General features: G+C 41.2%; 2 protein-coding genes and 1 long non-coding RNA gene across 4 annotated transcripts; all 3 read left to right on the forward strand.

Annotated features, from left to right (window-relative positions):
- The first annotated feature begins 8,400 nt into the window (after nucleotides 1-8,400).
- Nucleotides 8,401-11,148, forward strand: LOC139811528 (uncharacterized). The gene has a single exon (XM_071775791.1). It carries the CDS (start codon nucleotides 8,401-8,403, stop codon nucleotides 11,146-11,148), a length of 2,748 nt encoding a protein of 915 aa, XP_071631892.1.
- Nucleotides 11,149-11,424: 276 nt separating this feature from the next.
- Nucleotides 11,425-13,677, forward strand: LOC139811529 (uncharacterized). Its single transcript, XM_071775792.1, has 2 exons — nucleotides 11,425-12,450; nucleotides 13,114-13,677. Exons 1-2 carry the CDS (start codon nucleotides 11,425-11,427, stop codon nucleotides 13,675-13,677), a joined length of 1,590 nt encoding a protein of 529 aa, XP_071631893.1.
- A 568-nt stretch (nucleotides 13,678-14,245) lies between these two features.
- On the forward strand, nucleotides 14,246-18,270 carry LOC139811719 (uncharacterized). Of its 2 annotated transcripts, XR_011731728.1 has the most exons (6): nucleotides 14,246-14,375; nucleotides 14,486-14,592; nucleotides 14,683-14,896; nucleotides 14,954-15,052; nucleotides 15,220-15,546; nucleotides 18,122-18,270. It is a non-coding gene; the product is annotated as an uncharacterized lncRNA (long non-coding RNA). The 2 variants fall into 2 exon arrangements; XR_011731729.1 differs by lacking the exon at nucleotides 18,122-18,270 and having other exon boundaries at nucleotides 15,220-15,575.
- Nucleotides 18,271-23,380: the final 5,110 nt, after the last annotated feature.

Here is a 23,380-nt window from a genome sequence, read left to right on the forward strand (position 1 = left end):
CTAATTTTTGATAAAGAACTCACTGCGATAAATTACATAGAGGAAAGCGAAGTTTTAAACGCGGGAGAGATTGCGAAAGAGAGTAAAAGCGATAAAATGTTAAGTAGAGTCATTCGATATGTAAGAGACGGGTGGCCAAAGGTAGGCGAATTGAGCGAGGAGGAGAGAAACTTGTATGCGAAACGAGACGAGTTGTCAGTGGATAAGGGGTGTCTACTGTGGGGATATAGAGTTGTGGTTCCAGAGAAGCTCAAGGAAAGTGTCCTTCGAGAACTTCACGCATCGCACTTCGGAATAGTGAAAATAAAAATGATTGCAAGATCATATGTGTGGTGGCCGAACATCGACAGTGAAATCGAGAATATGGTTGCGGCATGTACAGTATGTGTGCGAGAGAGAAATCACCTGCGAGCGTACCTTTGACACCTTGGCCTTACCCCGATAAGTTTTGGAGCTGAATTCATTCAGACTTTTTAGGTCCATTCCACGGACACATGTTCATGGTAATTATAGACGCATACTCAAAGTGGCCTGAAGTAATTGATATGCACAAATGCACGCAAGCTCCAAAAGTTATTGACGAATTTAAGAAGATACTCGTTAGGCATGGTCTACCAAGACATCTTGTTACCGATAACGGAACTCAATATACGAGTAATGAGTTTCAAGACTTTGTAAGTAGAAACGGCATTAAACACAGCTTCACTGCGCCGCACCACCCTGCAACGAACGGCGCAGCAGAAAACTTTGTAGAGACTTTTATAGACAAAGTGGACAAAATAGTAAAGAGCGGTAAATCGTTAGATTATGCGGTAAACTTATTTTTATTTGATTATAGGACGTCGGAACATTGCACAACAGAAAGAACACCAGCGTATATGGTTTATAAGCGAGAATTGAGAACTCGTTTTGATTTGTTAAAGCCGGACGTTAGTAGTGATGTTTCCGATAAACAATTAGCTCAAGTTATCGCGAAAAACGGTAGTCGAAATGTCGAATTCCAAATTGGAGAAACGGTAATGGTTGACGATTTTAGTACTCGTAACGATAAACGAAGCGAAGGAAAAATCATACAGAAATTGTCTCCTGTAACGTATAGAGTCGAAATAGCACCCGGTAAAATTTGGAAGCGGCATATCGATCAAATTATTAAGTACCCGGAGGCGAACATTAGAACCGCGAGCGTTATCAAATCAGTCAAGGAAAACCACCGATTGTAGTGCGGCGTTCAGAACGGTTAAAGAAGTAATGTCGGAATTTACGAGGACGGAGTTGTGGTGTATTCACGGTGCTCCTACATTGTTAGCTTGGCCTTGTAATCATGTGATTCGGGAATGATTTCCCCAAATGCCGCGATATTGCCAGAGTGAGAACACGAGGGCAGAGTCAGTCGACGGCCGACGCTCCCGTGTAACGTGCGGGCACGGTACGCATTGTAAGCAGAACTGGATTACTTAATAATAAATCATCATATAGTTTATCATATAGTTTTGTTATACGACCCCGACCACCTCGCAGGACACAACAGTAATCATTTTTGCTTGTGGTATAAATTGTCGTCTTAGCTGATTACCTTCGGTAATAACTCTATCACTAACTGTTACAGATGACGGATCCAAATTAATTAAATACAATCCTTTCCGAGATGTTACTCGGGATAACGCAACATATGGTTGACCATGACAAAATACAGAATTACCCATATCTATAACAGCGTTTCGCAAGCTTAATCCTTGGCTTTTATGAATAGTGATGCCATAACTCAAAGATAATGGAAATTGTTTTCTAACAACATACACTTTATCCATATCCATTACTTGAAATTTGACACTTACTCTTTCAATAAAATACTCCAAACCAGACGGTAAAAGAAGTTTTATCTTTTCTACATAATCAGTATCCTGCACAACAGAAATAACTGTAGCAATTGTACCATTTACAAGGCCTAAAGTGACTTCAATATTGCGTCTTATCATGACTTTAGCTCCAATTTTAATTGTAATTTGTCTTGAAAGTCCAGCTGTTCTAGTATTATCTTCATCATTATCCGTCAATTTTTTTACTACTTTCTTTTTTATATGTCTATCACATTCATACGTATCTTCAGCAATTAATAATATTTCTTTTGAATCAATACGACTTAACATTGCAGTGTTAAGAACATCGCACATATGACAAGCAGGCAGTAAACAAACGGTACCAGGTGGCAAATTATCAATCAAATTACATAATTCGTATAATCTTGTTTCGAAAGACTCGCCTTTAAAAGATATTTTTCTTTCTTCGAGAATCTCAATATCAGATTTTGTCAATAAACCAATACGAACTCTCGAGAGTAATTCACGATAAGATTCATCTCCTTGCTGGCGCATATTGATCGTTAATTCGTCATATTTAAAATTTTTCCACAAAGTAGACGCTATAGGGCCAATATATTTATCAATTTCTTTCTTTGATAATCGAACAAAAACAAAATTTTCACGTACAGGAAATAATTGAAGCAGATCTCCAAATGAAAGAATATGCTTTTGACCAAACCAACCATCTTCAGTGGTATTGAATATTTCAGATAGTCGTAAATGTATATACGCTAAACTTAAATTAGATACCATTGACACTTCATCAATTATAATAAGAATAACATCTTTCAGATCTGCCCGTAAAACTTTCAAAACGTGATCAGATAATTGTGTATACTTGGGAGTATCACCATGTGTAACGGGTAACTGCAACGCTCTGTAAGTGGTATCCTTGTTGAGATTTTGTTTTATCCAGCATGTAATTGTTTTAATTAAGAAATTTTTGCCAGTACCTCCTTCTCCACTAACGTATTCTAGTAATTTTTATTATCCGGCGATGTTACGGCGTTGATCACATCGTCAAATACTCTTCTTTGATCTGCGTTCAGATTTAAAATCATTTCAGATACATCGATTTCCTGAACTAATTTTTCACCAAGATCCTTAAAATCTTGTTTCGCTTCACCAAGTTACACGACAGTTTCCCGAAAAAGTAAAGGGGATAATGTTGGTACTAACGAAAATCCCTAGGCAACACAATTTAATTTTTGTAGATTATTAGCACTGCGTAAGTAGTAATCTGTTAGTTACCCAGAGGAAGTCTTTTTCAAAATATACGCGACGAATACAAAATAATCAAACTTTTTTGATACATGCGTGATAATGAAAGGACAGTATTTGTTATTTGTTTTAAGATTTCTATGGAATCTTCGGTATTTCTATTTTCCATTATTGTATACCGCTATACTTATAGAATGCATATCACTTATTGTTAGCTTTCATATGATGAATATACCTTATATAATATATCAAAGTACATGCGTGGACGGGAGGGCTTTGCTCCTCTGCACCCCCCTCCCTATGCATGTACTTTATAATTTCGCTTTACAACTTAGCATGTACTTTAAGTTGTAAAGCGAGGTCCACGCTGCCTACCGGCGGGATGGGTGCGGGGGAGGGGGGGTCGAAGGCCCCCTCGCACTTCCCCGTGTGTGTGTGTGTGTGTGTGTGTGTGTGTGTGTGTGTGTGTGTGTGTGTGCGCGCGCGCGCGCGCGCGCGTGTGTATGCATATAACATCTACAATTTAATATAGTCAGGATAAACTAATAAAATCTATTAATTTATCCTGACTATATTAAATTGTAGATGTTATGCATACACACACACACACACACACACACACACACACACACACGCGCGCGCGCGCGCGACGCTTTTGAACAGACCTGTTTGATATTGTATAGGAACTGAGTATCAAACCTTTATTCGAAGGGAAGGAAAGAACGATGCCTTAATTGCTTAATGAATCAATTATACTTTATTTGGCAGAATCTCATCGAATACCAACATTCGTTGCACGGGTAAGGAAAACTGCCAAAAACCTTACCAGTATTCATAAAATAAAAGTACAATGTTTAAATCATTTTATAACAAAATCAAAGTATTACATTTAGTTGTGCAGGAATGCAGCAATTAATGTTTATCTCAATTAGACAATGTCAAAGTAATTTAAACGAAATCAAATGAATGCACAATATAATAAACAGTCATAAACATATGCAAAGAACGTAAATCATACAGGAACAATGCAGTAAAGGATTATATTGAATTGTTGTCATTTATGATTGAAGGTTTTCTTTGTTACTTTTTATCAGATATTTAATCTTTCTTTTACCAATCAAACTACTAAGTTCAAGTAATGTTTCAGCATAGAACGTCGAATAAGAATATAATCTCTGAAAGTAAAGATCATGTTTAGAATTCGATATGTTATAATAGTGTATGGTACTTCAATCATTATTGACCTGAATAAACTTGTATAAGTTGAATATAGACTAATATCGCAAATTATTAGCAATATATACAGAAAAACACGCAAGAAATAGAATAATAATAATTACAGTTAATAAAGGAATATAGTTTCTCGAACTGAGAATTTCGACAGTATTTACTATTTGTATCATTCGATAATAATATCTATATTGACTTCAGTTACGTTTAGTACACGCAATGTATTATGCTTAGAATACGCAATGTCGTACTAGTTTAACACGGTATATCACGCTCAAATCACGCGATGTTTCACGCCTCAAATATTCAGTTGTCACGCGCCGAACACGCTATGTGTTATACGGATAGAAGCACGAATAGCCTTATACTATTCGTCTTCTGGAAAGTTCACGAAGGAACTGAGCTCTCGAGAAAAGGCCTGTCGATCGTATTAATTTATGTGCACCACAAAATGGAATCGTGAAAATCTCACAATATTCTCAGTAACCAATATCCGAGGATTAGGCTGTGTAAAGCCTGAATATAATGCAAACCCAAGAACGGTTTTACCAAATAGAATGATAAGGTTACCTTGAAATTAGCCAAAATTAGGCTTGTTCCAGAATAAAATAACTGGAATTCTCTCATCAGAAATATACTTATAAAGTATAAAGACGACGCAAGGGATCCTCGTCCTTCCAAGAATATATCTCGGGATTAATGGCCGCCCTCGTGGTTACTATCAGAATTTCCTCGTTTTCCTTTTCAGCACTCAGAAAGTCCAGAGACAAGGTTTCGTCTTCTCAAATCAGCAATGTAGCTGTATATAACAGCTCTGTTTCCTCAGAAGCCGGGATATTAAGGATTCTACTAATATATAGAAGTAGCGTATCTACGCAATATCAAAGCGATAACTAACATGCTCACTCGTTGAGCGTCCGAAAAGAAGTGACGACGAGAACGTCGTTGTTTGCGCGGTAAAGTCCGGGAACGCCTGCGCGTCAGCGTTACGCACGAATATAGAAAGAAACACGACGCATGCGTTAAATTGGACGGATGCCTCGCAGCGCGACAACAACAGAAACGCTGCTCGATAGATAGCGCGCTTACGGGAGGTCGATAACAAATAAATCTTTCTATATTAGATTTCTCTCTGCTCATGGCTCTGTTTTACCCCAGGTAGCTCTGCTCGCCCTTACTCTCAATTCGAATAAATGCTAGATTCTGAACAGATATTCATTGCCACTTTATGTAGTCTGCTGACTAGTGTATGTTTATCTTTCAGCAAACAGAATGTGTTGTCCATATTGGCTTTTGCAAGGATGGGGTTTGGGAGTGGAAACAAAGAAATCACAAGTCTAGGAAACAATAATTAAAGTAAGAATAGGGAGTATTAAAATGTTTATGAATTTACTTGAAAATTTTTATTTTCCCACTAGTTCTGATAATTTATATAAAATTAATAGAAGGTCCAAATTTTCATTATTATCTATTTCATTCCAAATTTGTAATATGTTATCATCTCTTTTTTTCTGAGCTTTCCGTATCGTTCGTGTCCAAAATTTCAGGTGCCTCGCGAAACTCCGAATATGCTTTTGGTGCTCAAAAAGGTAAACTGTAAAAAATATTGTATTTTAAGAATAATAAAAATAGTGTGGGGGAAAAATGTTTGCAAAAAGAGGCGTTCACTATATACCTAAAAATTCTACAATTGTCGTGTGTATTTTCAGGTCTGATCGAAGTTCTCGGTTGTGTCTTTCGGAGACATTGTTAGTTCTATGTACTTGTTGGAAAACAGAGAAGGAATCGGGCTTAAAGTCGTTTATTTATGTCTGTTTATAATAATGAAAAAATGGCTGCAAATACGTGCAATCGTTGAAAATAATTGTAGATATCAATTTAAAGCCTTCTTCTATTAATGTGTGTGATAAAAAAGCCAAAGATATTAGTAATTTCGTTGCACCCCAACCCAATTCATTATCGGCACCTTTTAGTATGCCATATTTGTCAGCCTTTCGTACTAACGCCTATAATGAGAAATTAACACAATTAAAATTGACATACATTTCATGCTAATTAAGTGTATTGTTATTTTTTATTACCTGACTGTAATGGAAGAAGCAGCCAATGATTGTAGCGCTGGGGAAAACTGTGTGTAAAGCTTTTCGTTCGGCTTTTTCAAAGTCAGATATTACTGTGTCAGGTATTATTTTCAGAACATTCGTGACTTTTCTTAACACATTTACGTAACTTTGTACAGTGCGTCCTTCCATTATGGCATATACAATTGGAAATGTCTGAAAAATTTAAAAGCAATTATATTTAATGATATATTTACACACAATATAGAGTGCCTATTGCGATTAAAGGAACTAATTACTTAAAAGATAAACTAATGAATAATTGTTTTGCTTACTCTATTATCGTGTCTAATGACAATTGTCCACAATTGACAATTGGTATTTTTTAGTTGGGGTACAGTGGCAAACGTCCCATCAACAAAAACGGTTAATTTTTCATTAATAACATTTGTAATCGAATTTGACAAAGTTTTGTCAATAAAAATTACTGCTTTTGTTGCATTATTTTTAATGACAAACTGTACAAGGAATGAATCTGCTTCATCCATCTTCAAAAATTGCTTCCAATTTGCGTTTTCCAAGCAATTACGTAATTCGTCGAGATTTTGTGGAATCCGTCCAATATTTTTTTTTCTATGACGTTCTATTGATTTTTCCACGTTTGCAATGTTTGTCAAATCCAGTAAATGATCGTATCTAGAAATAAATGTACAAATTACGAATTATAAATATAGCAGCTAGTCTTTATTACAACAATTTATTATTTTCTATTTTATTATTTCTAACTTACTTTGAGATAATTCTATTTTTTATTTCTCTCGTTGTTTCAAAAGATTGTGATGCTTTAATTTCTTGTTTAATGACATTCAATTGAAGTGGTTTTTCGTGCTCCTTGTGTCTTTCGCTTAAAATATATTGACCATTTACAATTTTTAGTCGTGCTAAGCAGTGCACATCTTTGTTCTTGCGAAAACTACATTCGTAATACCTACGAGAACATTATTTACAATTAAATACATCAAATATAATCCAATGTTCTTTTATGCTGATTGTGTAAATGAGTAAAAAAAAATGTTATCAATAATTTTTCTACATTATAATTGTTGGGGATTCCCCCAATTTATTAATATATAAAATTGTATCCGTCCGTTATATGTACTGCGATATACTTTTCGTTTGCTTCTCACACAAAATTCTCGATAAGTTCGGAACCGCCGGAAGAAGCCGATCCGCGCCGAAGGCGAGCGCGCGTCAGCATCCCCACGCGGCTCGCCCGACCGCCGGCCTCCCTTGTAACGAACCCGCCGCGCCGGGGTATTTAAGTCGGCGCTCCGACAGGAGCCGGCACTTCGTCTTAGCCCCGGCTCTCTGCCTTCGACGAAGCCTACCCCATCCAATATCCCAGGGCACACGCAAAAGGAGGTCCGGTGTTCCGAGCCTCTACTGAGGGTTCTCAGAGTGTTCCCGAACTCCATCCACCTTACTCCCGACGGCCATGGTTCAGCGAGGTCGAGTGTACTCAGCATCGTAACGAGGGTTCTCGTAGCCATCGCCCCGGGTATTCGCACATACCGATCGCGTCTCCGCCCGCGTGCAAATGCAACGTCACGGACCGCGCCGAAGGAGTATAAAATAGGATAAAACCGCGTTTCGGTAGAGTCGCTCTTTATGTAACACCGCGCTTCAAACACTACAAGTCACAGCGCGCCGAGTGCATTCGCACTAATTTGTCTGTACATCTCGCGTTTCGTCAGTTTTGTTTTATTATATCGAATAAAGTTTATATATATTGTAAGTCAATTGCTGTCTTTTGGGCCTTCCACTCAACTTCCTAACAAGCGATCGAGTCCGCGTTCAGCTGAAACCCCGGTCGTCTTATAGTTAAAGGACTGAACGAAGCCACTCGCAATTATCTCGCGTTCTCGCGGAGCGGATTCGGCGATTCGTTCGGCGCGTTTCTTGCGCGCCCGAACATAAATTGGTCCTTCGAGCCGGATTGAGATATTCAGGGCAGCCCTTCAGCCGTTAACATGACTGCCGTGCCGGAAGTCTCAGCCACCATCAACGACCTCCTGGCTCAACAGCAGGCGTTGATGCACTCCATCACTCGAGCGCTCGATAACTTCAAAAAACTCGGAAGGAATAACTATACCGCTGCAAAGGTCCGAGCGCGAATCGCTAGCTCCAAAGAAGTCTGGACGCAATGCCTTCGCGTGCACTCGGCCCTCTTGCAAGTTATTCCGGAGGCGAAAAGGAGCACGTTCGAGTACTTTCAAAACGAACTGTTCGATCAGGCCGAGGACATCCACTTGACGACGTTGGATTACATGGCCGAGTGTCTGGAGGCACTCGCGCCGACGCCGCCCCCCCTGACAGCGAACCAGGCTCCGGGCGCCGCGTGCGGTCATAGGCCGTCTGCCTCCTCATTTTCACTGGCGCATCTGCCGCCCATCAACATTCCGCCATTCTCAGGGAAATATGAAGATTGGGAGACGTTCCGCGATCGCTTTACGTCCCTTATCATTAAAAATCCCGACCTTTCTGCATTTGCGCGAATGCATTTTCTCTCATCAAGCCTCGCCGGGCGGGCGCTTGAATCTATTCGAAGCATCCCAGTAACCGCGGATAACTTTGAACTTGTGTGGAAGGCCCTCGAGTCGAGGTACAAAAATAAACGCCGATTAGTCGAGATGCATGTGTCCGCGTTATATAATCTGCCGAGCGTTTCCCGCGAATCAGCGAGCGAACTCAGCGAGCTTCGGGATAAAGCAAATCGCGCAATCACGTCGCTGAAAAATTTAGATCGATCCGAATCCGACATTCTCAGCGACATGCTTATGTATAGCGTCACGCAAAGGCTTGATCCCGCCACTCGGAAAGCGTGGAAACTAAAGGGTGGGGATGACGCGCGAATCCCAACATTCAGCGAACTCGACCGATTCCTCGATTCTCGTGCTCGCGCGCTCGAAGAATTGCATCCCGCGAATGTAGACAAACAAGCTCGCGCGCAGAAGGCGACCAGCGCTACAGCATCGGGAGCCTCTTCAATTTCGTGTCCGCTTTGTAAAGCATCTCACTTCCTACACAAATGTCAAGTCTTTCTGAAGAAGAATCCGAGTCAACGATTGGAAGCAGTAAAAAAGGCAAATCGCTGTGTAAATTGCCTAAGCGACAAACACGCCGTACAGTTATGTCAAAGCAAATATTCGTGCCGAACATGTCGCAAAAGGCATCATTCGATGTTGCACGTCGACTCGGACACTTCTACCACGAAAAACACTTTTACCGCGAAAGATACGCCTGCCGCGGAAACTACTTCTGTCGCGACCGCATCGATCCACGGTGCCGCGCCCATCACGACATTATTCTCGAGCGCGAAAGTGTCGTCGATGCCTCCCGTGTTGCTCGCGACGGCAAGGGTAAGAGTCGGGTTCCCCTCCGAATCTCCGAACGGTCGTACTCGCGTCGTTCGAGCGCTTCTCGATCAAGGATCAGAGATGACCTTTATTACCGAACGATTGAGGCAAGGCTTAAGATTGCGTCGCGTTAGAATGCCCGTCTCGATCTCCGCAATCGGAGGCGTCGACGCCGGAACATGTCGATACGCGGCCGAAATTCAGATCTCGCCGATCGGCCAAACTTCTCTCGCGTTCAAGACCACTGCGTCCGTCATGACAAGTTTAACGAAATACACTCCGTCGCCCGTAACGTCGCCCGTCCAATGGAGCCATGTAGCCGATCTCGCGCTCGCGGATCCGGATCCTACGAACTCGGACCCCATTGACATACTTATCGGTGCCGACCTGTACGGCGATTTGCTGCTCGACGGCATTCGAAAGGGCTCCCGCGGTCAACCCCTCGCGCAGAATACCGTTCTCGGTTGGGTGCTGTCCGGCCCCGCGGCTGACCCACAAGCTCGTCCTCGAACAGTCACGGCTCAGCACTGTTCTAATACCCCGTCTCTCGACGAGGAACTCCGACGCTTCTGGGAAATCGAAGAAATCCCTCGCGCCATTCCACTGAGTCCGGAGGAGCAACAGTGCGAAGATCACTTCCTCGCCACTCATTGGCGCCGCTCCGACGGACGATACGTGATTCGCTTTCCGTTCAAAACCGGCCCCCCAATCGAGATCGGTAATTCTTATCACTCAGCCGAGCGACAGTTGAGAGGTCTTGAACGCAGGTTAAACGCCGATGAGAGAGTAGCGACGGAATACCGCGCCTTTATGGAGGAGTACGAGCGACTCGGGCATATGAAGCGTGTACCGCACGACGCAGACACGTCGTCTCAATACGTCTACATTCCGCATCACCCCGTGATTCGCGAAAGTAGCACCACCACTCGGTTACGGGTCGTTTTTAACGCGTCGAATCCGACGAGCAACGGCACGTCGCTGAATGACCACTTGCTAACCGGGCAAAAGTTGCAGACCGACTTAGCTGCAATTCTACTAAGATGGATGCTACCTCGATACGTGTACTCCGCCGACATTACAAAAATGTATCGTCAAATCGAAATTGATCCTCGTGACGTCAACTATCAGCGAATCCTATGGTTCGATCGCGAATCTCGAACCATCATCGCGTTCATTCTGTTAGTCCTAACGTACGGAACGGTTAACGCTCCTCATGATGCGCTTCGCGTTCTGGAACAACTAGTTCGGGACGAGGGAGGCTCATTTCCGTTGGCGGTTCCGGTGATTCGAAAGGGCCGGTATATAGACGACTTTCTCTTCGGAGCGGACGACATACTGCTACTTCGTCAGACGCGAGATTAAGTATGCGCGTTACTGGGTCGAGGGAGGTTCGAATTACGCAAGTGGGCGAGCAACTCTCCGCAACTTCTGGCCGACATTGACGTCGAAAATCACGGATTAGCGTGTTCGAAAACATTGCAAGCCGATGAGCAACTGAAAGTGCTCGGAATAAGCTGGAAGCCTGCCCTCGACGTGTTCCAATTCGACGTTTCGCTCCCTCCTTCCATTCCAAAGACCAAAAGATCCATTCTATCCTTGGTAGCGAAAATCTTTGACCCGCTAGGGTGGGTCACGCCCATGACAGTAAACGCAAAGATCTTTCTGCAACAACTCTGGCAGGCGAAAGTGGAATGGGACGAGGCCATCGCGGACGACCTTCTCGCGCAGTGGAAGACGATTCACGCATCTCTGGCGACGATCAATGGTCTTCACGTAGACCGTTGGGTACGATACGGTTCCGACACGGCGAACTGCGAACTTCACGGCTTCTGCGATGCCTCCACCACCGCGTTCGCGGCCGCAGTTTATATTCGCGTCACCTCCGTTACAGGCGAGACCACTTCCAGGCTGCTCATCGCCAAGTCAAAGGTCGCTCCGATCAAATCCTTAAGTATTCCTCGGTTGGAATTATCTGCTGCCGTTCTATTGGCTCGGCTGTTAGAATTCGTGCGATCATCGCTACAACTAACTACCATACCTTGCTTCTGCTGGACGGACGCTCTCGTCGTGCTAGCATGGGTGACTCAACACCCTTCAAAGTGGAAAACTTTCGTTGCTAATCGCGTCTCAGAGATACAATCCCGCGTCCCGTTCGCCACCTGGAGACACGTGTCAACCGAAGATAATCCAGCCGACTGCGCTTCTCGCGGCATTCTCGGATGCCATCTCGCGTCCCACCACTTGTGGTGGCAGGGGCCTTCGTGGCTGAGACGTCTTACGATTGAGTGGCCCGCTCAACGCGAACCGTCGTCTCACGATACGACGCTCGAGCAGAATCCGCGCGTCACCACGCACATAGTAAAGCCGGTCGAAAAGTGGGATTTAGCGGCGCGATACTCGTCGTGGCCGAAATTAATTCGAGTCACCGCTTATATCCTTCGGTTCGCATCTCGAACTCGCCGTATCGAAACTAACGTCAACGAGGCGAGTCCGCTCGCTCTCTCCGCGGATGAGTGCCGATTGGCACGAGACTTTTGGCTCAGACGAATCCAAGAGGAAGAGTTTCCCGGTGAACGAGAAGCGCTCTTGAGCCAAAAGACGATCTCGTCGAAAAGTGCACTCATATCGCTCAATCCCTTTATCGGGGAAGATAAATTAATTCGCGTAGGCGGGCGGTTAGCCCACGCTCCGCTGCCACTAACCGCGAAACACCCCATCATCCTCTCCTCTCACCCTCTAGTCTCCTTACTAGTCCAGCACGCGCATATAAGGTCGCTTCACGCCGGCACGCAGCTCACACTCGCTACATTACGCCGGGACGTGTGGATTTTGCGCGCGCGAAATATAGTAAAGGCCGTAATTCACCGATGCGTAACATGCGCCCGCGAAAAGGCGGCAATTCCCACTCCGATAATGGGACAGCTGCCTCACGTGAGAGTCTCCCCTTCCGCGCGCGCGTTTCAGCATTGCGGTCTGGATTACGCGGGCCCAATGCGTGTGCGCCCGATGTCCGGGCGTGGAGTCTCATCTCATAAGGCGTATATCGCAATCTTCATTTGCATGGCCACGCGCGCCGTGCACCTCGAGATAGTGGACGGCTACTCGACTCCCGCGTTTTTAGGAGCATATTCACGGTTCTGCGCCCGACGAGGCCTCCCCGCGTCAATCCACTCCGACAACGGAACAACGTTCGTCGGCGCGGACCGCGAAATTCAAGGAGCGTTTCGCGCGGCCCTACGCGATCCGAACTTCTTAAATCGAACCGCCTCCGATCAAGTTACGTGGCATTTCATTCCTCCAGCAGCCCCGCATTTCGGCGGGCTATAGGAAGCCGGAGTTCGAAGCGTGAAGCACCACCTTCGAAGAGTAGTGGGGGCTCACACCCTCACGTTCGAGGAATTCGCGACACTCCTGCGCAATATAGAGGCCTGTCTAAACTCCAGGCCGCTCGCCCCGCTCACCGATTCCGCTGACGAATATGAAGCGCTCACTCCCGGTCATTTCTTGATAGGCGCCGCGTTAACCGCGAGCCCCGAAGCCTCCGTGCTTCATCTTAATGAAAATCGGCTCTCGCGTTGGCAAGTGGTCCGTCAGACGACAGAACGGTTCTGGAAGCTGTGGCAAACCGATTACGTCAACACGCTGCAGCAAAGAGCCAAGTGGCGAAAATCTGGAAAGGAGCAAATCCGAGTAGGACAGCTCGTACTCCTTCAAAACCCGTTACTTCCACCGTGCAAGTGGGAGTTAGGCCGCATAATCCAATGTCACGCGGGCTCCGATAATGTCGTACGAGTCGTAACAGTAAAGACCGCACCGTCCGAATTCAAGCGGCCCGTTGTAAAAATCTGCGTATTACCAATCGATATCGAGAACGCCGAAACGCCGGCGTAACTTCGTACACCGTGCCCTATGCACTTATTCGAATTACCCAAACTTAGCGACCGCCTCGAGCAACGCGTCAGTTCAGCTATGCGATTTCGAAACGAAGGTTTCGAGGCGGGCGGTATGTTGGGAATTCCCCCAATTTATTAATATAAAAAAAATCATGCGTGTGGTCGCCACGCGCGTTAGAAGTGAAACTTCTGAAGGCAAGGCTTTGCCATAACTTTTCTGAAATTAATACAAAAACAATGCAACGGAATTAGTCACTCCAAGCCGCCCGCAACTCAAAAATATAGTGTTATACGCAGTTCTCACTATATCCGTCTTGCCAGTGCCGTACGCCTGATCGAATTTTCGTGACGTGTTTTCGAGTCGCAAAATCGAATTTACTTACCGATCCAAAAGGAGTTTTACTTTGTACGCCTGTTGGTCGAATTTTCGTGACACTATTTCGTGACGTTTTTTCGTGTCGTACAATCGAACTTACTACCGTACCAATTAAAGAAGTTTCATTTCGTACGCCAATTGGTCGAAAATTTTCGTTACACTTTTCGTGTCGCATAATCAAACTTACTACCGTCACAGTTTAACCATAACCAGTTACGACAGTCACCGAAATTTTCCGCATAATTTTTCAAGACGCATGCGTCAATTTTACTATCCAAAGTATGGCGGCGCCCAGAAACAGAGTAACTGCGTGTAAAGAGGTTATATTTTTGTGTGATTAATTTTCCAGTAATATTAAGCAATTTGGAAATATTATTAAGTAGTAAAGATCATTTTTAGTGCGTTTTCCCTAATATCATTTATTTTCTAGTCAGTAATAATGAGTAAGAAAGGTGGATTTTCCTGCGTCATGTGCAAAAACATATCTGGACGAAATGCAGGAATAAAGTTTTTTCGTTTTCCAAAAGATCCAGAAATGTAAGTTAAAATTTGTTGTAAATAATGATGCAGATTGATTTAGTAGTTTATATAATGATATTAAAATTGTGTAATTACTTTTTTGCATAGGTCTAGATTATGGCTCAAAGCTTGCAATCGTACGATAAATAGAACAACAGAAGAACTGTATAAAAATTATCGAATTTGTAGTGTTCATTTCAACGAGAACATGTATCTCATGACTTAAAAACTAGACTCTTACCTCGAGCTATACCTATACAGACTGCAATACAGACCTCAAACATAACAAATCCAAACTGCGACACTGACATTATTTCACAAGGTAATATTCTTTACTTTTTACTCAATTATAAGTGACACTAATAATTTTTTATCACAGAAAGTACAGAATCTCGACAGCAATTTCATCAGGATGAATCAGAGATAGAAACAAATCAATTATATGGACAAATGGAATTAACTGAAAGCAATAATTCCAGTAAGTTTTAAATATCAGAGATGAATACAATAATTTGAAATGAATTAATGATTAGCAATAAAAAATATAGGATTGTTAATAAACTACAAAATATATTAATTACTTTTAGTTGGTACAGTGAAACACATAATTAATAAAAATTACTATGTATTAATTGTTATTTGTAGCTGATGGAATGCTAATATTATCAGAGGAGCGTAATATTTCAAGAGAAGAAATTAAGGAACTTGATTTTTCAAAAGTACTCAGCAAACAAATACAAACGCCTCAGAAGTTGTCTCACGATACACCAAGAAAGAATAAACTAAAAGCAAGAATTATATCATTACAGCGAGAAAAGAGAAAGTTGAAAGAACAGTTAAAAAGTGCACTTAAAAAAACAAAAATTAAGGAGAATTTAGAATACTACTGTCAGCTAACCGATAAATTTTTATCTCCTTCTATAGCAGCTTTGGTGAAGGAACAAGCTAAATTAAACCAACAATCAATAAAAGGCAGGAAATATTCTATGCAATTTAAACAATTTTGTCTTAGTATCTATTTTGCTGGTCCAAAGAGTTATAAAGTATTGCGTAAGGAACTATTATTACCAAGTCCGAGAACTCTTCAGCGATCAATTGAGTCGTTACAAATATCTCCCGGACTTAATGATTTAGTCTTCGATATGATTAGGAGAAGGATTGTCAATTTTACATCGCTAGATAGGTTATGCGTAATTTGTATCGATGAAATTGCTTTAAAGGCTAATCTTTATTATAATATTAGTCAAGACGAGGTTATAGGATTTGAGAATCTTGGACATGAAAAGAAATTTTTGCCAGCATGTAACGCGGCCGTAATTATGATAAGAGGAATCTGTACATCTTGGAAACAACCAATTGCTTATTATCTATTGAATTCAACTTTTAATGAAGTAGACGTACAAAATGCTGTACAAGAAACAATCAGAAGATTACAGATTATCGGTTTAAAAGTTCTTGTACTTGTCACAGACATGGGTAAAAACTATCAAAATATGACAAAGCGGCTTGGTATAAGTTCTGAAAAACCATATTTTGACATTGATGGTGAACGTATTCATTATTTAGCCGATCCACCACATTTGATCAAAGCTACAAGAAATAATGTTTATATTAACAATATTAAATATAATAATGGTCACCAAATTTCTTGGGATTATATTGTAACTCTTTACAATTACGACAAAAACCAACCAAATCGATTAGCTTATAAACTAACAGATACTCATGTTCAACCATCAGGGTTTGATCGAATGAAAGTGAAATATGCTGTTCAGATCTTAAGTGCTACGGTGGCAGCTGCCCTGAAAACATTATACGTTCTAAAAATCCTATCAGTAAATGCATTGGCAATCATCGAATTTATTGAAAAATTTGATAGTTTGTTTGATATGTTCAATTCCTCCACGGTAACAGATAAGAAAAGTCATAAGCAAGCTTTTACTGGAGCACAACATCAATTACAACTTTTACAAAAAATGTTAGATTATTTGTCAGGCTTAAAAGTTTTTTCGAAAAAAGGAAAAGACATCTCGAATCAGGTGCAGGTTTTTAAGTTTTGGGTACTTAACATAAAATCTTTGCAGTCACTGTGGACTTATATACAAAGCACTCTGCCAGATATTAAATTCTTGCTCACGAGACGATTAAATCAAGATGCATTGGAGAATTTTTTCGGAAAAATTCGAACTTTGAACGGCGCGGCGTATACCGTTACGCCTTCACAGTTTCATTTCGGTTTTAGAAAATTATTCTCTACAATTTATTTAACGACGGGAACTGGAAACTGTGCTGAAGATCGCGACTTAATGATTATGGACGTTGCTAATTATAGAGCTCAAAATGTACATGCTAATGTGAATCAGCAAGATAAAGGGAAAGCAATTTTAATTGATGATCATGATTACCGAGAAATAAGTCTACCGGAGCAAAATGCTTTCCGTTATGTTTGTGGATATTTGATGCGAAAGTGCATCGTAAAACATTCCTGTGATATTTGCCTTAAGTATGCGAGAGAATATGTAGACGTAAATAATAATTCATATTATTGTTTTTTTCGAGCTTACGAATCAACAGAAAATAATTTGTTTGGCAGTTTGTTCATGCCAACTGATGATTTTGTTACATATATAAAATCTTTGGAAGACATCTTCTTCCAAAATATAGAAACCTTAATATTAAGAAAAGGTGTTGTAGCTAATTTGATTGAAACATTTGCTCATGTACCATTTGAACATCCATGTTCAAATTTTCCAAAAGAATATTTGATAAGACTGTTTGCACGAGTCCGTCTTTTTTTTACTTTAAGAAATATTAATACTACATTTAAAACTCAACGAGGACACAGGAAACTAATAATTTTGAAACATTAATTACTATTTCATATTATTTCTAGGAAACTTTCAATTCACTACATATTAAAAATTTTATTTATATTTTGTAAACTAATTCAGCTTTATATGTGATATTATTTATTACTATTTTCATTTTTCTAGAAAGATATATATGCGATATAGTTTCTTTTATGTTAAATATATTATTTTTTGTTGAATGCATATATACATATATGTGATATAATATGTATGCGATATAGCTTATTTTTAATGTTAAATACATCATTTTTTGTTAAATACATATATACATATATGTGATATAATATGGTATGTGATATAGCTTTTATGTTAAATACATTATTATTATTTTCTGTATGGTATAATTCAATATGCTGTTTCAGACATTAGAAATGGTTAACATGTGCATTCATAAATAATAAATATGAATTAAATACATTAAAATATAAAATTAAGTCTAAGGCCGGTATTCATAGTCCGATCTGATGATAAAGAATTTTATAGAAAAATTCAAGGCTGTATCATTCCTCACCGTCACAATGATAAAGATCATTACTTTGTTTTAAGATGCTATGTAGGAAATGAGATATTTTATTATCATCACAGATAAATTTAAGACAATTTTCAATGTTAATCCATCTATAAATGCCTACTTTAGTATTATATTTGAATTAATTTTTCTCCTCTTTTTACAGCAGAATAAACATGAGAATTGCTTTACCAATGCAATCGAGAGAAAACATCATTTCATTGGAACAATCAAGGGAACAATCATTTAAAAATTGTAAATATTTTTTAGCACATTGTCCATAAACTGTTAACTAATCATTGAAAGTTTAAAATAATATTTTTTTATTACATCCTGAAATGTGTGTGTTTAATTATATTATTATTATTTAACCTCATTTTATAATTCAATTTTTTCTAACTTCTTCCGTAATTTTTTTCACCTATTTACCTATTTCATCAATTAGAAGTCTACGAATATACAGAAAAAATTTTCAAGTCAACTTTTTTTATTTTACTCCTTCGAATAACGCGCTTTTTTACTATCGAAAACATGGCGGATGGTCACGTGACTGGGTAACACGAACATCAAAGGTTCCGACTTTACTGTCGTAACTGGTTATAGTTAAACTGTGCTACCGTGCCAGAAGAAGAACCGTCTCGCCAACGCCGTACGCCTATTGGTCGAATTTTTGTTACATTTCCGTGTCGCACAATCGAACTTACTACCGTACCAAAGAAGTTTCATTTCGTACGCCTATTGGTCGAATTTTCGTTACACTTTCCGTGTCGCACAATCGAACTTACTACCGTACCAAAGAAGTTTCATTTCGTACGCCTATTGGTCGAATTTTCGTTACACTTTTCGTGTCGCATAATCGAACTTACTACCGTGTTAGAAGAAAAACCGTCTCGCCAACGCCGTACGCCTATTGGCCAAATTTTCGTTACATTTTTCGTGTCGCACAATCGAACTTACTACCGTACCAAAGAAGTTTCTCTTCCGTTACACTTTTTCGTGTCGCGAATCGAACTCACTACCGTACCAAAGAAGTTTCATTTCGTACGCCTATTGGTCGAATTTTCGTTACACTTTCCGTGTCGCACAATCGAACTTACTACCGTACCAAAGAAGTTTAATTTCGTACGCCTATTGGTTGAATTTTCGTTACTACTTTTCGTGTCGCATAATCGAACTTACTACCGTGCCAGAAGAAGAACCGTCTCGCCAACGCCGTACGCCTATTGGTCAAATTTTCGTTACACTTTTTGTGTCGCACAATCGAACTTACTACCGTATCAAAGAAGTTTTATTTCGTACGCCTATTGGTCGAATTTTCGTTACATTTTCCGTGTCGCACAATCGAACTTACTACCGTACCAAAGAAGTTTCATTTCGTACGCCTATTGGTCGAATTTTCGTTACCCTTTTTGTGTCGCACAATCGAACTTACTACCGTACCAAAGAAGTTTCACTTCCGTTACACTTTTTCGTGTCGCGAATCGAATTCACTACCGTGCCTAAAGAAGTTTCACTTCAAAAATCATGCGTGTGGTCGCCACGCGCGTTAGAAGTGAAACTTCTAAAAACAAGGCTTTGCCATAACTTTTCTGAAATTAATACAAAAACAATGCAACGGAATTAGTCACTCCAAGCCGCCCGCAACTCGAAAATATAGTGTTATACGCAGTTCTCACTATATCCGTCTTGCCAGTGCCGTACGCCTGATCGAATTTTCGTGACGCGTTTTCGAGTCGCAAAATCGAATTTACTTACCGATCCAAAAGGAGTTTCACTTTGTACGCCTGTTGGTCAAATTTTCGTGACACTATTTCGTGACGTTTTTTCGTGTCGCACAATCGAACTTACTACCATACCAATTAAAGAAGTTTCATTTCGTACGCCAATTGGTCGAAAATTTTTGTTACACTTTTCGTGTCGCATAATCGAACTTACTACCGTGCCAGAAGAAGAACCGTCTCGCCAACGTCGTACGCCTATTGGTCTAATTTTCGTTACACTTTTCGTGTCGCACAATTGAACTCACTACCGTACCAAAGAAGTTTCATTTCGTACGCCTATTGGTCGAATTTTCGTTACACTTCCCGTGTCGCACAATCGAACTTACTACCGTACCAAAGAAGTTTAATTTCGTACGCCTATTGGTCGAATTTTCGTTACACTTTTCGTGTCGCATAATCGAACTTACTACCGTGCCAGAAGAAGAACCGTCTCGCCAACGCCGTACGCCTATTGGTCGAATTTTCGTTACATTTTCCGTGTCGCACAATCGAACTTACTACCGTACCAAAGAAGTTTCATTTCGTACGCCTATTGGTCGAATTTTCGTTACGCTTTCCGTGTCGCACAATCGAACTTACTAACCGTACCAAAGAAGTTTCATTTCGTACGCCTATTGGTCGAATTTTCGTTACACTTTCTGTGTCGCATAATCGAACTTACTACCGTGCCAGAAGAAGAACCGTCTCGCCAACGCCGTACGCCTATTGGTCAAATTTTCGTTACACTTTTTGTGTCGCACAATCGAACTTACTATTGTACCAAAGAAGTTTCACTTCCGTTACACTTTTTCGTGTCGCGAATCGAATTCACTACCGTGCCTAAAGAAGTTTCACTTCAAAATTGTATCCGTCCGTTATATGTACTGCGATATACTTTTCGTTTGCTTCTCACACAAAATTCTCGATAAGTTCGGAACCGCCGGAAGAAGCCGATCCGCGCCGAAGGCGAGCGCGCGTCAGCATCCCCACGCGGCTCGCCCGACCGCCGGCCTCCCTTGTAACGAACCCGCCGCGCCGGGGTATTTAAGTCGGCGCTCCGACAGGAGCCGGCACTTCGTCTTAGCCCCGGCTCTCTGCCTTCGACGAAGCCTACCCCATCCAATATCCCAGGGCACACGCAAAAGGAGGTCCGGTGTTCCGAGCCTCTACTGAGGGTTCTCAGAGTGTTCCCGAACTCCATCCACCTTACTCCCGACGGCCATGGTTCAGCGAGGTCGAGTGTACTCAGCATCGTAACGAGGGTTCTCGTAGCCATCGCCCCGGGTATTCGCACATACCGATCGCGTCTCCGCCCGCGTGCAAATGCAACGTCACGGACCGCGCCGAAGGAGTATAAAATAGGATAAAACCGCGTTTCGGTAGAGTCGCTCTTTATGTAACACCGCGCTTCAAACACTACAAGTCACAGCGCGCCGAGTGCATTCGCACTAATTTATCTGTACATCTCGCGTTTCGTCAGTTTTGTTATCATATCGAATAAAGTTTATATGTATTGTAAGTCAATTGCTGTCTTTTGGGCCTTCCACTCAAGTTCCTAACAAGCGATCGAGTCCGCGTTCAGCTGAAACCCCGGTCGTCTTATAGTTAAAGGACTGAACGAAGCCACTCGCAATTATCTCGCGTTCTCGCGGAGCGGATTCGGCGATTCGTTCGGCGCGTTTCTTGCGCGCCCGAACAATAATCTTTTAATTAATTTCACTCTGTTGTTGGTTTCTGCTCACATCGTATCTGCGTAGGATTTATTGAGATGAAAATGATATCCTTCATATTCCACTATTTTTGTCTCTTGGATTCTCGCAAAACTGTATTTTGTTTTCTTTGACATATCAACAAATGCGCGCACTGTGACTTTGGGCAACAATATAATAAATAGTGCGACACGGTTAGATTGTAAAATGATAATCGAAAAAAACAAAAGCATAACGAAAATGTATGGATAAAGCGCGATATTTGACATTTGACAATAAATTTTATGCAGATACGATGTGAGCAGAAACCTAAAGTTAAAAACGATAAAATGGAAAATACTTGTGTATTTTGATATGCTGTATACGATATGTTCATCATTGAAGCTTAATTGTAAGTGATATGTATTATAAGTATACATAAGTATATATAAGTATTTCAACCGTGTAACAGGAATCCGTGAGCGCGCAAGTGAAGAGTGCCCGCTGTGTCCGGGAGGCCGACCGCTGACCGCCGTCGCTGATCTGCCAGATCTGCATTGCCAACGCACGCATGCACGTACACACACACTCGAGTTAGCTCGTTCACCCAGATGCTTGGCCGGCACGTGGCCGTTTATTACTTCACGCGGCGTATACGTGCCAGCGGACAACGCGACGACGTAGCCGATGTACGTGGAGGCGGCGCGCACGGAAGGAGCACGGTTAAACGCGGCCAACACGCACGATCCGCCGAACAATAGAACCGACGAAGAGTGGAGCTTTCCGCGCTTCTTCGACGATGGCCTTGGCTTTACTAGCAGGAGCAAGCACTTGTGTATACGATCGTGGTTATACTACTTTAACAGTGTTACAAATCCGTAGAAATTATTACAATGCCCTTAGAGATTTTCGTTGGTACCAACATTATCCCCTTTACTTTTTCGGGAAACTGTCGTGTAACCCTTCACCAGCCTCAATATTTTGAACACCTATTGGATTATCGGGATCATCTTGAGACTCGTGCTGCTTTTCTAAATTACCTAAACGTTGCTGAACCAATTGCTTCGCAGTTTCAAATGCTTTTTGCAATTCCTCTAATTTTTCACGATAATACAATGCTTTCTCAAGATCTAACTTTCCTTTACCTTGTGAAATGATTCTGCATAAGTATCACATCCATTTTTAAGATCTTCCAGTTTCCGCCATGGTTTAAACATAAGCAGCAATGAAAAGAAATAATTTTCCGGCCGCGTATTGACATCATATTTATAGTGATTAATAATATAATTACGCTGTCGTCGTTTCAGATAATAACCATTATTCATCTTGTAGAATTCAATATTTTTACATCGTGGTTTGATTTTCGTAATATCACATTGCTGTGCAAATTCATATAAACACAAGGATTCAAGTTCTTCCGGTCTCCGTGGATAATGATCATCTATTATAGATGGACAAAATATTTCTGTGGAATCTCCATTAAGAGCTTCAATTTCCTTACAGGTTTTAACTTTTCTATGTCGTATCATATTAACATCTAACCATCTAATACTTGTATTTCGATCAGTCCCATATAAAGGATTACCTAGCAGTGTATCAGCAGCTTCAAGAGCTCCACATTCTCTATTACTCATGGCTCGAAAAGCAATATTCCAAAGACGGCTCGCCAATGATTCGTTTTTCTTATTTTTACTATCAAAGATAACATCAGATATTTCACTTTTTTCTGGTTTATTTATATACTTAGTAATATACCAAGTAAGCAGCGATGCTTTTTCACCGATAAATTGTATATCCATATTTCCTTCCCATGGAGTAAGAATGATAGGATTATAATCATTTATACAGGTTTCAGTATCTGTTCGAGGAAGGTCATAAAGCCTATTTCTATTTTTTAATCGTTTCCTACTTGCTATCGAACTTATGACATCTCATAATCAACGTGTCTGTAACTGGACGAGGAAATCCGAAACGACAGAT

The sequence above is a fragment of the Temnothorax longispinosus genome, chromosome 4 (assembly GCF_030848805.1).
Source record: "Temnothorax longispinosus isolate EJ_2023e chromosome 4, Tlon_JGU_v1, whole genome shotgun sequence".
Classification (NCBI taxonomy): domain Eukaryota; kingdom Metazoa; phylum Arthropoda; class Insecta; order Hymenoptera; family Formicidae; genus Temnothorax; species Temnothorax longispinosus.

Coding starts and splice junctions, on each gene's coding strand:
- LOC139811528 (XM_071775791.1), top strand. CDS start 8,401: ATGACTGCCGTGCCGGAAGTCTCAGCCACCATCAACGACCTCCTGGCT.
- LOC139811529 (XM_071775792.1), top strand. CDS start 11,425: ATGACAGTAAACGCAAAGATCTTTCTGCAACAACTCTGGCAGGCGAAA. Junction 12,451..13,113: donor GGGAAGATAAATTAATTCGC/GTAGGCGGGCGG, acceptor GGCGGGCTATAG/GAAGCCGGAGTTCGAAGCGT.